General features: G+C 45.3%; 1 protein-coding gene across 1 annotated transcript in view; it reads left to right on the forward strand.

Moving 5' to 3' along the window:
- Positions 1-17,528, forward strand: part of TUNAR (transmembrane neural differentiation associated intracellular calcium regulator) — a 49,678-nt gene extending 32,150 nt beyond the window's left edge. The window contains exon 3 of the mRNA XM_089908172.1: positions 14,917-17,528. Within this exon, the coding sequence (XP_089764298.1) occupies positions 14,917-15,102 (186 nt within the window). The 3' untranslated portion in view covers positions 15,103-17,528. The remainder of the gene's footprint in view (positions 1-14,916) is intronic.
- Positions 17,529-17,770: the final 242 nt, after the last annotated feature.

Below are 17,770 nucleotides of genomic sequence, written 5' to 3' on the forward strand. Positions count from 1 at the left end.
GAAGCCTGGCCTTAAGAAGTGCAGTGCAGGGGTGTGCTGACCAGGCCTGGGGTCAGCCCGCAAATGTGGAATCTGAAGTGACTGGGGGAGTTCCCTGGCGGCCCAGTGGTTAGGACTCCAAGCTTTTAGCACTTTCACTGCTGAGGGCCTGGGTTCAATCCCTGGTCAGGGAACTAAGATCCCACAAGCTGTGTGGTCCGGCCAATAAAATAATAATAATAAAGGTAAAAATAAACAGGTAAAATTAATTAATAATTTTTTTTAAAAAAAATAAAGTGACCAGAACCCAGGGCCCTGAGACTTAGCCCCTGAGAGATGGTAGCTCTGGGTCCTTATTGCTACTGAGAAGCAGGGCGCGGAGGGTCTGCAGAGGGGTAGGGGAGCCGAGGGGCAGCCCAGTCTGGGAACCCTGCAGGGCCTGAGCCCTTCCCCTCAGGACTCCAGCCCTGGCTGAGGACGTTGGACAGAATGTCCCATAAGTTCCCTTCAATTCTGGAGCTCCTTGTAACCAAGGATGGACCCCTTAGCATCTGTGCCTCTCCCTCCAGCACCGAGTGATTTACACTTCAGCAGACGGCTCAGTAGTTGTGGCGCATGGGCTTAGTTGCTCCGCGGCATGTGGGATCTTCCCTGACCAGGGCTTGAACCTGTGTCCCCTGCATTGGCAGGCGGACTCTTCACCACTGTGCCATCAGGGAAGCCCAAATATTTGTTTCTTGAAAGTCCAGGTTTGTGTCCATCTCGAGTCAATTATAGATGTGGACTGGAGACAGAGGCTGATGTATTTAAGGTGATATAACTCACTGGGGGACAAGCTGGAACTCACATCCAGCTGCCCAGAGTGCCAGCCTCTTTCCCTACATCCTGCTGCTCTTAGGAATTGGAGGTGGGGTCTACTGTCAAGTAAGGTACACGGCCCAGCGGAAGTAGCAGGCAGGCGGGTGTGATGTTTCTGGTGGAGCTGTGTCTCATTTCCACTGATGGATTTAAGCAGTCTCACCCCAGAGCTACCTGATGACGTGTTCCTCAGGGAAGTCTAGGCTAATATAATTAATTTTCCCCACAACTAAAAATGTCTTCTCTGAGCAAGAGAAATACTGATTAATTTACCCCTAAGTGTTTGTTAGTACAGGGAGCTGTTTTTTCTCTTTATATCAGTATTTAAACTTTTCGTACCCCACACAGCCTCCCTTTCATCGGACTTCAAGGTGGAAAAGAAAATAAGCACATCGACTGAGGGCCCCCATATCTTATCATCTGGGCCCACTTCTCCTTGGTCACTTGGACAGGCTGAGCCCAGGGAGATTTGCCCAGGCTCTTCCCCAGGTAGGAGCAGGTAGGAAGCTGGTCCCAGTCTGTCCATTGCTCACTCTGAGTGCAAATGGTGTCGCCATTTGTAGATGGTGGACAAGAGAAGGAAGATTCCAGGAGCTGCTGGAGCAGGGGTGATCTCTCTGACCTGGCCTCAGGGCTGATGACCCCTCGCTCTCCCCACCATGCATCCCCCCACGCACACATTAACCAGCCCCTGCCTGGAGAGTTGGGAAAGATGGCTTGCTCTTTTAACACAGGTTCTCCTCATGGCCTGTCTTTTTATAGTGAGGTCCAACTGGGTGTGCTGGGCTGGGCTGTCCCTGTCACCCATTCAGCTGTCTCTCCTGACTTTTCCTCCCCTAACCTGGAAGCTGGACCTCACCAGGCTACCTTGAGGTCCATCTTTTCATTCACTCACTTGCCGTCTCAATACACTGAGCGCCATTGGTATTCCAGGGCAGGCGCAAGGGCTGGGGGACCCGGAGATGAATCAGACCCAGGCCCATCCCCTGCCTAAGGAGCTCACAGATTAGTGGGGAAGGACCCAGAAAAAGGGATGGTTACAGAATAGGGTTGGAGATTCTCAGACACAGTCTGCAGTGGGCCTCCCGACGTCAGGAAGGGGTCCTTGGAGATGCAGCCAAGTGAGCTGAGCCTGGAAGGATGAGTGGCGGTTGTCCCAGCCAGGAAGAGAGAGAGAGCGCGGATGCACTGCGGTTAAGGACACGGCAGGAGTTGGGGGGTGGGGACTGCCAGACCAGAGTGAGGGGCATGAGAGGGAGGCAGGAGGTGAGAAGGATGTCGGCGACTGGGCTTAATCCTGACTCAGTTTTTGATGAGTTCTTTGTTTTATTCACTGCAATATCCCTGGTACCTAGGGCAGTGCCTGGTAGGTTGTAGGTGTTCAGTAACTATTTTTAGTCTCAATTCCTTATCTCTTAAAGGGGACTAGCACTTATTTTTGTCTGTGCTGCTGCTGCTGTATCCCAATACTCTAGAATAGGGCCTGGCATGTAGTAGGTGCTCAATAAAAATTTGTAGAGTGGCTGACAGGCTGGATGACAATAGAGAGCTTGGCCCATACCTTGTACTTACTAATTAGCAGGTCTGATTGGTATCACCATGGGTAGGTGGAGAAGTAGTTACTGGTCACATCATGACAGGCCTCATGTGCAAAGCTAGATCCAGCAATATCTTGACAGTAAGGGACAACACTCTGCTTGTTAATAATATGTAATAGGGAAGAATCTCTGTATTTTATTACAAGTTAATCACTAAAGAGATGTTGCCTATAAGCTTAAATTACACATAATGGCCCGTTTCTGGGAACCCTGCCTCCCAGATAATGACCGTTAAGCTAAGATATCTTTGTTTAGCTCACAGGAAACCTCCTGACTAGGCTCACCTGTGAATGACTGCAGGAAGGAATACATTAACACATCTCCTTCGAAGGCTGACTGGAACCAGGAAATTTTTGCCTTTACTCCTTCCCCTTTTAGCATAAAAGAAGCCTAAATTCTAACTCAGGCAAGATGGTTCTTTGGGACAGGAGTCTGCCGGCTTTCTCGATCAAGTCGCTATTCCTTGCCCCAACAACTGGTCTCTCATTTATTAGCCTGTCATGTGGTGAGCAGTGCAAGCTTGAACTCGGTAATAATAATAATTGCAAATCTTTGCTGAGCAGGTTAAATGCTTTACAAATGTTCTCTCTTCAATGGTTCTTCAGAACTCATGGGGGTACATTCACCAGGGATGTCCAGGCTGCCATCTCCCTTGAGTAGCGTCTAATGAAACCCAGACAGACCATTCTGTGGCCACCTAGGCTGGGCATGGGCACATGGGGAAGAGTTTGTCCTTTGGAGAACTCTTGCCCAGATTCTGCAGAGGACCCTGCCTGGGTGTAAGGTGTCTGTCATTTGGAGAGTGGCTCCCAGCTGATTTCCTGAGGCCTCAGAAGGCAAGGATCAAGGCTTCACTGTGGAATGTTGGCAGAGCTGGCGTCCACCTGGCCCAAACATTTCATCTTGGAGAGCAAATTACCAACTTTTACTTACTGTGGTCTGCTTTTAGGTGCTAAATGGGTTTTAAAATTTATTATGGAGTATCTCCTATATAAATAGTGTGTATGTATAATTGAGATAATAAACATGAAATGAACATCCATGTACCTGTTGCATAGTGTACTGAATAAATTCCAAAACTCTCTGAGTGGTTTAAAGAGCCCCTGTCTGGCCTCTTCTCCCCCCCACGGTGTCAGCTCTCACCACACTCACCGTGATGCTTCATCGCCCAGACTGTGTGTAGCCTTCCGCACATTCACGTTAATTTTTGCACCTGTCAGTCTCCTAACACCTAGTTTTCTCCTACTACAGGCCGAGTTAGTCCTGCTAGCCTTTTCGGTCTCAGCTTAGCTCCTTCCCATCTTTCCTCCTGAGTAAATCAGGACTCCCCCATTCTCTGCCCCCCCCCCCCCCCCGCCCCCTGCCATGCCCTGGGCTCCCATCACAATAGTGATGTTTGTGTTTTCCCCTCCTTGGGTCATGAGGTGCTTGAGGGCCAAAGGCTTTGTCTTTCACTGGGGCATGCCCATTGCTCTATTTGGATGCCCAGGGCATACTCATGGGAAGTCTGGCTTTCAAGGTTCCCCAGGGGATGCTGTGTTTTAAGTGACCACTGAGGTCTCTTCTCCAGGGAAAAGTCATTGCTTCCTTAATGCTCAAGCATCATCCAGTGGATTTGTCACCCAGCGTTTCTGAATTTCCAGGCAGAGGCTCATCCTTGTTAAATAGAATTGGAATGAAATTTCCTCACCCCACAATATCTAAATGTCCTAGAGATGCAGAAATTTGGAACTACAGTTGAGCCAGAGCCACTCCTGAGAAGGCAGTCAGCGAGTCATGAAAAGAATTTGGATGAAATCGTCTCTCCATTCCTGTCTTCAATGTGTGGTATCTTTCAGCATGTCAGGGAGCACAGATTTAGTCCCAAGACTGGCATTATTTTGAAAAATGAGTTTCTACTAGAATTAAAGGGTACTGAAGCCAATTCCATTCAGCCTGAATATCTCAGTTGTAATAGAAATGGTGTCAGAACATTTATCATTTGTCTTCTCACACACACCCACGCCCATTTCCCAGCTGGAATTCCAGCCCCTTCCCTCCTTCCTTGCCTCCAGCAGAGAGATACTATCACAGAAGTGGCTGCTTGCCCACCGGCATCGAATGCTTTGTCCTTGTCACCTGGGTGGTAGGGTTCTCTAAGGGTTGTAGAAAGACAGAAGCACTTGGAGTCTTCATGGTTTTATTTACATATGTATGTGTTTTGAATATAAAAGTAAAATAACGTAATCAACTACATTACAGAAAATTTCCAAATATTCTTCCTCATGCATTTTTTCCTGTACTAGTGAGGTTTGAAAACTATTATTTATAATCCTAAGTAGACCTGAATTGTAATATCCTGTGTTTTCCTAGCCTGGGCTGCCTTTAGGCCACTTGGTCTTTTCATCATCATTTTTAACTGCTGTGCAATGTTTCTGTGGGTCATAATCCTGTGGGTTTTTTCATTTCTTATTGACTATTGATCACCAAGTGGCAGTTGAAGGAAGGTCTGTGACTCTTTTTTTTTTTTTTTTTTTTGCGGTACGCGGGCCTCTCACCGTTGTGGCCTCTCCCGTTGCGGAGCACAGGCTCAGCAGCCACGGCTCACAGGCCCAGCTGCTCCGCAGCATGTGGGATCTTCCCAGACCGCGGCACAAACCCGCGTCCCCTGCATCGGCAGGCGGACTCCCGACCACTGCGCCACCAGGGAAGCCCAGGTCTGTGACTCTTAATAAAAGGCTCTGAGAAATTGGTGTAGAGAAGGAGACCCTACAAGTGCGTCGAGGGGACAGAGGGTGCCGGGACCCAGCGTGGGTCCCTAGGACTGCGTCTCTCAGCCATGTTCTCCTCTGGCAAGGTCACTGGTCTGGTAGACCTAGAAGTCCTAGCTGGACTTCATGGCATCTTATAGAAAAGATGGAGAAATATGGGCAGGAGGAGAAGGCAAACAGCTGGTGAGGCTATGAATCAATTAGCACTAACCTGGAAACCTGGTCGAAAACTGGGAAGTGAGTCATCTAGGCAATAGCACGGAGGGTGTGCACATCCAGTTTTTGGATGGCCTGAAGCTGGTGGAGAATGACTGGTTGGGGAGAAGAGGTCATCTAGGAGCCAAGGTGCTGAAATGTAATGCAGTCCAAACACTCAGTCCCGTCTTGGGTTCAAAACACTCACTTCCCTCTAACCTGAAGTGAGGTCCACGTGGCTTTGCAGCATCAATAATCCACAGCACGGTGACGTGGCCTCAAAGCCAGTGTGGTTCTGGGCAGCATTAATGGGTGTGCTGCCTCAGAAAGAGGAAGGAGATAGCCCTGGCCCATCTGGGCTGGGAAAACCTTTCCTGGAGTAGTGCTTTTCTTGTAAAAGCTGTGATTTTAGGGTGTGCCTTCCCAAGAGAAGGATCATGATTAGGAGGGACTGTGTAAACAAGTGGGGGACGGGGGGTGCTTAGCTGGAGAAAAGGGGGCTCGTTGGGGCATGAGCACGAGCCTCAGTCACCATGAACATCACCATCATTTGGCCAGAGTAGTTCCCAGTCCGTGAGCTATAGGCAGTTCACGACCGCTCTATTGAATCCTGCAAGCTAAGTCTTACCCCCCCTTTACAGATAAGGAAGCTGAGTCTGAGAGAGGTGAAGCAGCTTGCCCAAGTCACCCAGCTGGTAAACCACAGAGCCGAGATTGGATGTCAGATGTATTTGAGGCCAGAGTTGTCATTTCTTCCCACTGCATATCAGTTTTTCAAGACCTGAGGTGTTGCCTTGCAAAAGATGACAAGGACTTATTTTTGCTGTTTCCTAGTGATGGAAGTAGTTTCACGGGGTGGGAGCTACAGCGAGAATATTTTATTCTAAAGCAAAGAAGAACTTTCCTGACTGAGCTGTCAGCAGGTAGAATAAGCTGTCCTGACAGGTGGTAAATTCCAGAGTGACAAGAGGGATTCAAGTCGAGGCCCAGTGAACACTTAGTGGAGTCCTTCTAGGGGGAATTCAAAGGTCAAATGAGGAAGCAAACAAAATAAACTTGAATGTCACTTCTGTACGAGTGGAGGGTCTTTGTTTGTAAACAGCAGGTGTTGGTAAGAAACGGGTTCTGCCTTAAGCAAAAACACACTATTTTTGCAGGGATTTGAGGTAATTCATGGGATGGAAGGAAATGGTGAACCCAGCTATAAAAAATGAACTTATCTACAAAAAAGAAATAGAGTTACAGATGGAGAAAATAAACTTATGGATACTGGGGGGAAAAGGAGGGGAGGGATAAATTGGAGATTGGGATTGACATATACAGTAAGTCCCCTTCATACGAACCTTCAAGTTGCGAACTTTCAAAGATGCGAGTGTGCGTCCATGTGTCCAATACGTTAGTTAGTTCGCGTGCCTGGCGTACATTGTCACGTGCATGCATCCCTCTACACGTGGTTGTGCTTTTGTGTACTTTACCGTACAGTACTATAGAGAGTACAGTAGTATAGTATCTTTATTTCAAGCCCAGGATGTCTGGAAGCAAGCATAAAAGCAGTGGTGATGTAGCTGATACTACTGTACTTTTCAAGGTACTGTACTGTAAGATTAAAAATGTTTTCTTTATTTTTGTGTTTGTTTTTTATGTATTATTTGTGTGAAAAGTATTATAAACCTATTACAGTACAGTACTATATAGCCGATTGTGTTAGTTGGGTACCTAGGCTAACTTTGTTGGACTTAACGAACAAATTGGACTTAACAGACGCGCTCTCGGAACGAAACTCGTTCGTATGTAGGAGACTTACTATACAGACTACTATATAGAAAATAGATAACTAATAAGGACCTGCTGTAGAGCACAGGGAACTCCACTCTGTAATGGCCTATATGGGAAAAGAATCTTAAAAAGAGTGGATATAGGTATAACTGATTCACTTTGCTGTACAGCAGAAACTAACACAGCACTGTAAATCAACTCTACTCCAGTAAAAATTAAAAAAAAAAAAAAAAAAAAAGGCCAGAAGTCAGGCTGGCTCCGGGCCCCCAGGCGGCAGCACCTACTAGAATCTTATTCGGTGCCGTGGCCGCGATGATCAGCATCTAGGGTTGCCCCAACTTCTATCATCCCACCCAAGACTGAGTGCCAGAGAGAGCCTCAAATGGGCTTAGCCTGGTTCCAGGCCCATCTCCTCGGTACGTTGATTGACAGCGTTCATTGAGAAGTTAACTTTCCAGAGGGAAAATGACACACTGATGCTGAAGGAAGGGCATGGGCGCTGGGCATGTGCACTGCACAGCGACCTGGGTACCTGGCAGCCCTGAGCCGCTGTGTCTCCAGGAACCACACTGAGCCCTGACTTCTGTTCAGGGCTCTCCCTGCCGGCCCTGCAGCCTCTACACCCAGGCCATACCCAGCACCCTAGACTCATGGGGCTGATTGTCCAACACATACTAAATAGGCCAACTACTAAAAACTCTCAAGTGTGTTTATCGGAAGTAGCCCAGCGGAGGACCAGTTTGCTGAGAGCCATGTCCAAAACCAAGGTGTCCATCGCACTCTAGGGATGCTCTGTCTTTGCAGAGAGGGTGGCCCCCTTCCTGGCTACAGAGTACAGGGTTCCTCCTGGCACTTAGCATGGCACTCAATACCCCTAGTCTTTAGAACCCTGTGGATCTGTTTTTTAAAGTCATCTTAATAAATTATAAATTTGTTTTTATTGTAAGCATTGTTTTATTATTGAGTATTCAATTGAAATAATTATTTATTCATTAATTGATGTGTTAATTATTGGATAGATAACAAAAGCCTATTTAGAAAATACAAGGTATAAAGAACAATCACCCATGTACCCACCACCCCACTTAAGAAATATTAGCAGTACTTCAAGGGTTCCTGGAGCACCCCGCCCTGATCCCAGCCACTTCCCCTCTGCACTTAGTAGTAATTGCTCCCCTGGCTTTTGGGTTTATTATTCTCTCGCTTTTCTTTGTAATTTTATCACACTTATATCTCTAAATGACACATTGTTAGGTTTTCCCCGTTTCTGAACTTCATACAAATGGAAACATCCCTTATGTAGTCTTTGGCGACATGTTTTTTTCATGCAACATTGTATTCGTGATTCATTCTTGCAGGCTGCAGCATTTCATTCCTTTTCGCGCCATGTAGAATTCCGGTGTATGGATATATGACAGGCCACCATGGATGGACATTTTTGTGGTTTCCAGCATGTCGCTAACACTGACATTGCTGTCAGTCAACATGCTTGGCTGCATACCCTGGGACAGCGGTGCAGGTGTATCCAGGTGTGTGCCCGCAGGTGGGATGGCGGTCACCAGGGTCTGAGTATGTTCATGTTTATAAGATGATAGCATCCTGTTTTCCAGAGTGACAGAGACCAAGTTGTACTCCTGCAGCTGGTGTGTAAGAGTCCCTTTTGCTTTACAGCCTCGTGAGTATTGAGTGGTGATCTTGAATTTTTTAGCTCTTGTCGATCTGTTGGCTGTTGGATGGTAACTCATTGTGTTTTAGTTTGCGTTTCTCTGCTTACTGAAGTTTAACTTCTTTGTGGTTATTTATTCTTTTGAGAAGTGCCTGGACATGGTTTTTGCCCAGTTTTCTACTGGAAGTGTATCATTTTCTTGCTGACTTGACACTAACAAGATATGTATGATATATATAGTGTATATAGCATACATATGATAGACACATAGTACACACACACACGCGCGCACACACACACACACACACACGTATATTCCAGATTGTCGCTTAACTCTATTTTTATGACATTTTTTGATAAACAGAGGTATTAAATATAATGTCACTGAATTCATTAATATTTTCCTTTATCGTTTGAGATTTTATGTCTTTTTTTCCCTCTTTTATTACCATCATTTATTTAGCCAATCCTTGTTGTGCATTATGATTGTTTCTTTTTCTTTCAGTTTATTGTACAAATCAGTATGGCAAATATGCATGTGCATAGATTTTTTTTTTTTAACATCTCTATTGGAGTATAATTGCTTTACAATGGTGTGTTAGTTTCTGCTTTACAACAAAGTGGATCAGCTATACATATACATATACCCTGCTGGAATAATTGAGTATATAGAAAAATAAATAAAATCAAACCAGTATTTCACCAATTCCAGTTGGATTATAGACAGCCGTGAAAAAGAAAACTTAAGAACTTTTGTAAGACAACTCTTAACAGGCTCTGCATAGAGAGCTTTTATGTCTTGTTAAGGTATCCTTCTCTACACCAAGGTCATAAAGACGTTCATTATATTGTCTTATAAAAGTCCTTAAGTTTTCCTTTTCATGGTTGTGTATAATCCAACTGGAGCTGGTGAAATACTGGTTTGATTTTATTTATTTTTCCATATGGATACTCAATTATTCCAGCACTGTGTATCCAAAGGCCCATTTTCCCCCAGTGATGAGCAGTGTCCGAGTATGTGGAGCCCCATTTCCGTTCTTTTGGCTTATTTGTCTAAAGCTTAACTACTAAAGCTGTATAGTAATTTGTGATGTCTTATAAGGCAAGTTCCCCTACCTTACTCTTTTTTAGTAAATAATTTGGCTGTCATTATCTCTTTGCACTTTGATATACACTTTAGAATCAGCCTGCCAAGGGGCACCAAAGACCCTATAGAAATTTTGACTGCAGTAAATCTGTAGGGATCACCTTGGGAAGAACTCGTGTTTTCTGGATATTGAATCTCACACTCCTTGAAGATGTATAGCTACCTTTTCATGTAGATGGACCTTTATGTGTGTTTGTAAACTACCCTTAATTTTCTTTATAAAGATTTTACACGTTGTTAGATTCATTCGTAGATAATTTATATTTCAGCTACTACTGCAGATGCTGTCTTTTTAAAATAAACATCTTTATTGAGATATAATCCACAAACCGCAAAATTCACCTTTTCAAAGTGTACAATTCAGTGGTTGCAGTATATTCACAGATTTGGGCAAGCATCACCAAAATCTTAAGTTTAGAACATTTTTATCACCCCCAAAAGAAACACCTTTCCCGTTAGCAGTTAATTCCCACTACCCCCTCCCTGCATATCCTGGCAGGAAGGAATGAGTGAGTGAGTGAACGGATGAATTTATACCTGTGTAGCAGGCCTCATGTCAGATATTGCCCGGCCCCAGTCTTTGCTTTCTGTTTTATTTGGGTTTTATTTTCCCCTCCCATCTCTATTACTGGTCTGGTTTCTAAGCTAATCTCCAGCCTCTTTCGTTCTCCTCCACTCCCTGGCCAGATAACTTTTCCCAAAGAAAGCAATGTTCCAACCACTGTGCTAGGAAGCCCCCTGTAGCTCCTTTGGGAAACTAGCTGCACTCCCAACACGGTTTCTCTGGGGAAATTCAGGCTGATAACTCAAGCACCTTGGAAGCAAACTCTGGGGATGCAGCTCTTTTGTGAGTCGGAGAGGACCTCTTCTGGGCTCTTGGTTTGCTGCAGAGACCTCAGAAAGTAAACACAGTCGACCTCATTATTCTCTTCCACTTCCTCCTAAGTCAGAGCTATTTCGGGTTAACTCAGGGAAGAGGCTAAATTCAGCCTTGAAACTAAGCAGCCTCCATGACCGGCACTTTGTTATGCTTGAGTGACTGCAATGATGGGTCTTTGGTTTTAAGGGCAGCACTCATTGTGTCTCTTGAGACCGACCTTGGTGATCTTTTCCCTGCCCTGCAAAAATGGCGGGGGGGGGGGCGGGGAATGCCAGATCCCTCTTCAGTACCCCCTCATTCATTCAGGATGCTTTACCCAAATGCCTGGTCCCTGCCAAGCCCTGTGCTTAGAGGTGGAGATCCAAAAGCTTGCTCTCTCAGGGCCTGCAGTCTAGCTAAGGAAACTACAAGAAACAAGAGACCCATGAGACAGATAACTGGCGCTTGGGTAGATGTCTGTCCAGGGCAGAGAAAGGAGTGGATGTACCTATGCCTTCCTGTGACTCCATGCAAAGGCTAGGCCATGGAATCACCAAAATAAAAGAAGGGACCAATCTAGCACTCACAAACAAGCAGGCAGATACGAGCACTTTCACATGCGTACCCTGTATCCCAGCAGTTCTTCTCTTGGATGTATGCAGCCAATAGGAAATTGCACACACATAAATTTTACATCGAAAGAAAGCCTTGCAAACACATATTGAACTCTAGTTAATACATGCATGCTGCAGTATCTAAGGGGAAGTGTAATTATATTTGAAGTCTACCTTGAAATATACCCCCCAAAAGATGGACGGATAGCTGCATGGATAGGTATCTGATTAAGCAAGTATGGTAACATGCTAATGGTGAAATTTAGTTGCTGAGTGTGTGGGTGCTCACTATAAATTCTTTTTAGACTTCGCTGTATGTTGAAATTTTTCATTGAAAACATTGGGGAAAATGCATACATGTGGCCAACAGAAATGTACAAGAATATTCATAGCAGTATAATGGCTTCAAACTGAAAGCAACGCAAATGCCCATCAGCAGTAAAATAAGTGCAGAAATATGTGAGTCTGTTTATATAATGGGTTACTGTTCACACTGAGAATGAGCCACAGCTACACACAACATGGGTGAATCTCACCAGCATAACCTTGGGGGGAAAAAGAGTCAAAAGAGGATGTGCTGCGTGGTTCTATTTCTATAAAATTCATAAACAGGTAAAACCAGCCTAGGATGTTAGAAGTCAGGATGATGGCTTTGAGAAGAAGGAAGAAAGAGATTGTGTGTGGAATAGGGGGCCATAGGGCCTCCTGGGGTACTGGAAGTTTCTGTTTCTTGATATTGGTGACAGCTAACAGACATGAACACTTATCAGGCTGTACACTTAAAGTCTGTGCACTTTTCTTTACTTGTATTATACATCATTAAAAACTGTACTAGGGAGAAAAAGAAAGAAAGCCAAACAGTTCCAGTTAGAAGGTTTGCCTAGCCAAAGCTTTTTTTTTTTTTTAAAAAGCAATTTTAATTAGAAATTACATCCTACATACAGGAGTTATTCCAAGAAGTTTCATTTCATTGTCTAGGACAGAGTGGACAGCTCTGAAAAGATGAAGTCTGGCTGCAATCACTTCAAGGGGGTAGGAACCCCCTCTGAGCCTACCAAGTAAACCAAAGTTGTGAAGGAAGTGAAACTTCCCGTTAAGACATTCATTTGTTCATACATTCCTGTTGCATTAATTCCCCTAGTCTTCACTGACTGTCTGTCTCTCTCCTCCACACAGACATCTATCCACATACGCTGTGTTCCAAATCCAAACTTGATCCACAAGGCATGACCTGGCCCTTTCAGGGGTTCCTGTACCCAGAGGAAGAGACATGCAGACATTTCACCTTGCAGCCACACTCCTCACCTTCCCGGACTCCTTTTTTGTGATTTTCTCACATATTTGTCCTGAGATACCCTCTGACTCCTGAATTGATTAGTCAGGGTTCTCCAGAGAAACAGAACCAATAAGAGATAGATAGATACATAGATACACAGATAGCAGAAAGATGATAGATAGATATATAGATAGATAATAGGGAGGTAGGTAGATAGATAACAGAAGGATGATAGATGGATATATAGATAGTTGATATATAGGTAGATAATAGATGATTGATAGATAGATAGATAGGGGTTTATTATAAGAAATTGGCTTATGTCATTATGGAGGCCAGCAAGTCTCAGGATCTGCAGGGTGAGTCAGCAACCAGCAGACTCAGGAGAGCTGATGGTTTCATTTCAGTCTGAAGGCCTGCAGGCTCAAGACCTGGGAAGAACCTAGGTTTCAGTTTGGATTCGAAAGCAGGAAAAACCTGATGTCCCACCTCAAAGGCAGTCAGGCAGGAGGAGTTTCCTCTTACTCAGCCCTCTTCTGCTATTCAGGCCTTCAACTGATGAGATGAGGCCCACCCACACTGTGGAGGGCAATCTGCTTTACTCAGTCTACCAATTCAAATGTTCATCTCATCCAGAAACACCCTCACAGACACACCCAGAATCATGTTTGGCAAATGTCTTGGCACCCCAGTCAGGTTGACATATAAAATTAACTGTCACAACTCTAGAGCATGAATAGCCTTCCAGCTCTAAAGACACAGCCCGCTATTGGAAGAGATGCAGCCAGGGGCCCTGGCCTGGTCCGTGTCACATCCCATCAAACAGACAAGCTGTCGATACCTCACATACATTGTTCATTTCTTACATATTGTTTGGATTAGTAATCAGTGGAAAAGAAGGCTTCAGCTGCCCACTAGGCCCCCTGGATGGCCACATTTATTATTTTAAAGAATAAAAAGAAAAGATTTTAGTTATTGCAAAATATATCATACATTCCGGAGAATCCCTGAAACAGTTGAAAGGATAAGGATAAAAATGAACCCCCGTGTACCCCCCCATCCAGCCTAAAAAATGGAAAATGACCCGTATACTGAAGGCCTTTGGCTCCTCCCAATGGCTTTCCACTCTGTCCTCACCTATACGAAGCCACTCTACTGAATTTTGTGTTAATCTTTCTCTTGCTTTTTAAAAAACATCAAAGTATATGTCTCTAAATATATAGGTTTGGTTTGGCCTGTTTTGAGCCTTTATGAATTGACATATGCTGTGTGTATTCTGTGCAATATGCTTTTTCACACTACCTGAAGTGTTGGGGCCTCATCCACGCCGTCACGTGTAGCCTCAGTGAATATAATATTCTTTTTGGTGGACATGTCCATTGTATGGGCCATATGTTGGTCTCTTCAACTCTTGGTGCCTGTTTGGGTAACTTCCAGTCCTCTTCTGTCACGGATGAAGCTCACAGAAGTGTTCCTGTCCCCGTCTCCAGGTGCACAGGTGCAGGGATTTCTCTAGGGTGGACATGTAGGAGATCAGGTGCTCAGCCCAGTTGTAGAATATATGTCTCTTCGCTTCTCTAGGTAATGCCAAGGAACTTTCCAGAATGATTATACCAATTTATGCTCCTGCTGGAGGTGATGCAGGTTCCTTATGATGTTCTCCCCACCTCCTTTCCATCCAGTCTGGTCTCAGTTAACCACCTTCCCTAGGTGCAGTCGCCCCTGCTCACGGGGCAGCCGGCACTTAGAACACAGTGTGGCTGTGATGCCCTCCTACACACTTCGTGCATATGCCAGACAGCACTCCTCTAGGGTGGGATCCACTATGTGAACGTGTGTCAAATTGCCGTCGCTGTGGGAGAGCCCACATGTTTCAGTGGGACTACTGTGCAGCTGTCTGCTTCAAGGAAAAGGGCTAAATCAAAACCTCAGTGGAGTGGGTGGCGCCCGGGCTGGACTCCAGGGCTGATCTCTTTATGCCAGTGTCAGGACATTCATCCTCAAAATTGATCAGTCGTGCTCTGCCATTTCTCCACGGCCAAGAGCAATGGGTCGCAAGATCGGTTCCATGGAAGAGTTTTCACCCCCACCTGAGATCTAGTCCCCAGACAGGAAATCAGTGCCCTGCCCAATCTGCCTGGCTATGGAGAGGATGCTTATAAACCGTCATCTTTTGTGCTGCCTCTTTCCAATTACAGGTTAGCCTGGGGAGGAAGATAAAGACATTTGCAACCAAGATGGTAATCACGAGCGGAAATGATGAAGACAGAGGAGGCCAAGAAAAAGAGAGCAAAGAAGAGAGTGTCTTGGCGATGCTGGGAATTATCGGGACCATTCTGAACCTAGTCGTCATCATATTTGTATACATATACACCACTCTGTGAATGGCCCAGAGGGCGCTCAGGCCTTGGGATGGCCAAAAGACGGGAGTCCTGTGTGTCGGCAGATCAGTGACAGGACACTGTGCAAACAAGCAGCTTTGACCTACACACACCGTTCAATCAAATGTACCTTCGAACTTGATAAAGGGTCACCAAAATAAACCGATCCTGCTGCGAGGATCAGACACTAAAGCACAATGAATCCAGCAAAACTCATTCACACAGCAAGGAACTCAACGTCGTTGGCAGGGGACCCGAAAGAACGCTTGGAGGACTCGCCTTTGACGTCGTCTGGGAGCGGATGGGTGCAGAGGTTCATTATCCCAGGTCGCTGACGGATGTCACATGTTCAAAAAGAGGAACAGGGAGGACGCAGCTCACAGTGGATGCAGCTCATGGTGTGTCTCCCAGGACACGCAATTCCTCCTAACTCGATGAGCTGTTTGGTACAAAAAACCACAGGGACAATCCTTTGGCAAGCATCCCATTCATGAAAAGTGTCTATTTGATACCGGGGAGATAACTTATTTTTCTTTTTTCATTGGCTTGACGTGTGTATCTGTTCATATCAAGGTTTATAAATATATATTTTTAATAAATGTGCTCTATTTTTTAGCATGAACCAAATATTTGGAGAGGCGCTCCTGGATCCATAGAGCTTTCTTTGGTTTTACCTGCTTAAACCCCTAGACTGCAGACGTTCTGTTGTGTAACCACTTTAGCCCTAATTCTGTCGTCTTGTATTGTTTACCTTCTCTCTCCCTCTAGCTCTTCTCAGTCTGGAGGACGTTTTTCCATAATACCAGCCGTGATCTTGGTTGATGCATGTTTTAAGATTGTCTGTTGAGCGGCTTTTTATTGTTATATCGGAGATATAAAACGATCGTGGGCATGTGGACCTTGGATGCACCATATCCTTACTGAGAATTATGCATGAACAAGGGCTGAGTGATAGATCAGCTTAAAAAAATTTTTTACAAGGACTACCATGGAGGAAGAGCGTGGCTACATCTGCAGATTGACTATAGGATGGAGTATTCAGCTTCTTATTGGCAGCATTATTATTTCATTCTTGTGACCATTTGTTGAGCACATTTGATTTTAATGGCCACATACTATGAAAGATGGGAAGGACATGGGGGAAAGCTGAGCTTTAGGTGCATAATTCCTTCCTTAATGAGCCGCCTGGGATCCTTTTCAAAGTAGGTGGGGTGTAAATGGCACATGGACTCCCCACTGTAGGAGCTCACCTGGGTGTTTCAGGCTGTGAGGACACCCCTGAGACAGGTGACTTTTTCAAGGGCACTAGAAGGGGATGCAATGATCACCCTAGAAGATTGCTGCATTTCTTAAAGTTCCTGGTTTACACCCACATGAAGCTACTTCCTCCCTGGCAGGAACAGTTGAATAAATGTGAATTTGCCCTGTTCTACTCCGTGAAATGGGCCTTTCACTGGCTGCAGCGGCACGGCCTTAAAAAAGGAGGGTTAGAATTCCTTCTGCTAGTGTCAGCCTTGCCCGTGGGCAAAAGAAGCAGCAGTCTGCCTAGTTGGATTCGAATGATGCCCAGGAGATCTCCACCACCAGATCTCTCCATCCCTCTGTTGTGGTGTCTGAAATTCTACTGTTAGAGAGTCATTTCTTGGACTCTGCTAGGGACCAGGCCTTTTTATAAAGCAAATGCCCTGAGTACCTGGCTCTCATCAGGTGTCTTCTCTTCCCCACCAGAAGAAACAAAGTTGATGCGCATTCAGGGAGTACATGTGCCAGGCGCTGTGCCAGACTCTATATTCCTTTAAGTCACTGAATCTTCCCAGTAAGGGAGCTAGAGAGTCTTTATCCCACATTGTAGAGGAAGAAAGGAGAGCTCAGAGAGATTGGGAAACTTCCCTGAGATCAGGTGGCTTCTAGTGGTGAATCAGGATGCAAACCCCCGGTTTGTCTGATTCCCTAGCCCAGTGAGGGTCGGTCAAATGCTGGGAAAAGAGGGAATGGAGAGGTGGGGATGGTCCAGGAAAGGGCCCTCAGGGGTCAGATGCAGACCGATGACTTTGCTGAGGGCAGCTCTGCACCCCTCCATCCCTCCCTCATAAAAATAAACTGGGAACTCCTTGCACCCTGGCAGAATGTCCCACGTGTAAGGACGAGGGCCAAGAGGCTGGTTAGAAATATAATGGACTATCAGGGGAGGGGGCCGTCTCACAGGTTCTGTGTGGTTCTAGAAAGACTGTGTAAGAATTCTTAACAGTGAACAGAGTAAACAATAAAAGTGCAATGGAAAAAAACAAAACAAAAAAACAAAAACTACCGACGTCCTTTTTCCCCCTGCAGCGTCCTGGTATTTTTAAAACTCCGTGTCATTCCTTTACCTATACATATTTTTGTTTTATTAAAAAAAAAAAGCACACAAAACAACATGACTGTTCAACTGAAACTGTTCCGTTTGGACTGTAGAAGCCCTAGTGAGTTTCCAAGGGTACTAATTTGGAATTTATTGAGGGGAAGAACTGCCTTTCCAATCATCTCAACAGCTCCCCGGTGGTTCTTCTAGATTGTCCTAATCCACAGCCTAGAAATAAAGCTGCCCGTTCAGTGGCTGCCAACCAAAGTGGCAGCACTGTTCTCTTGCAGAGAGAGGCCTTCATTTCTGTTCTGATTTAGGAAAGCCCGA

Source organism: Delphinapterus leucas, chromosome 2 (assembly GCF_059928025.1).
Source record: "Delphinapterus leucas isolate spDelLeu-1000000601 "Yukka" chromosome 2, BTC_Dleu_Yukka2, whole genome shotgun sequence".
Taxonomy (NCBI): Eukaryota; Metazoa; Chordata; class Mammalia; order Artiodactyla; family Monodontidae; genus Delphinapterus; species Delphinapterus leucas.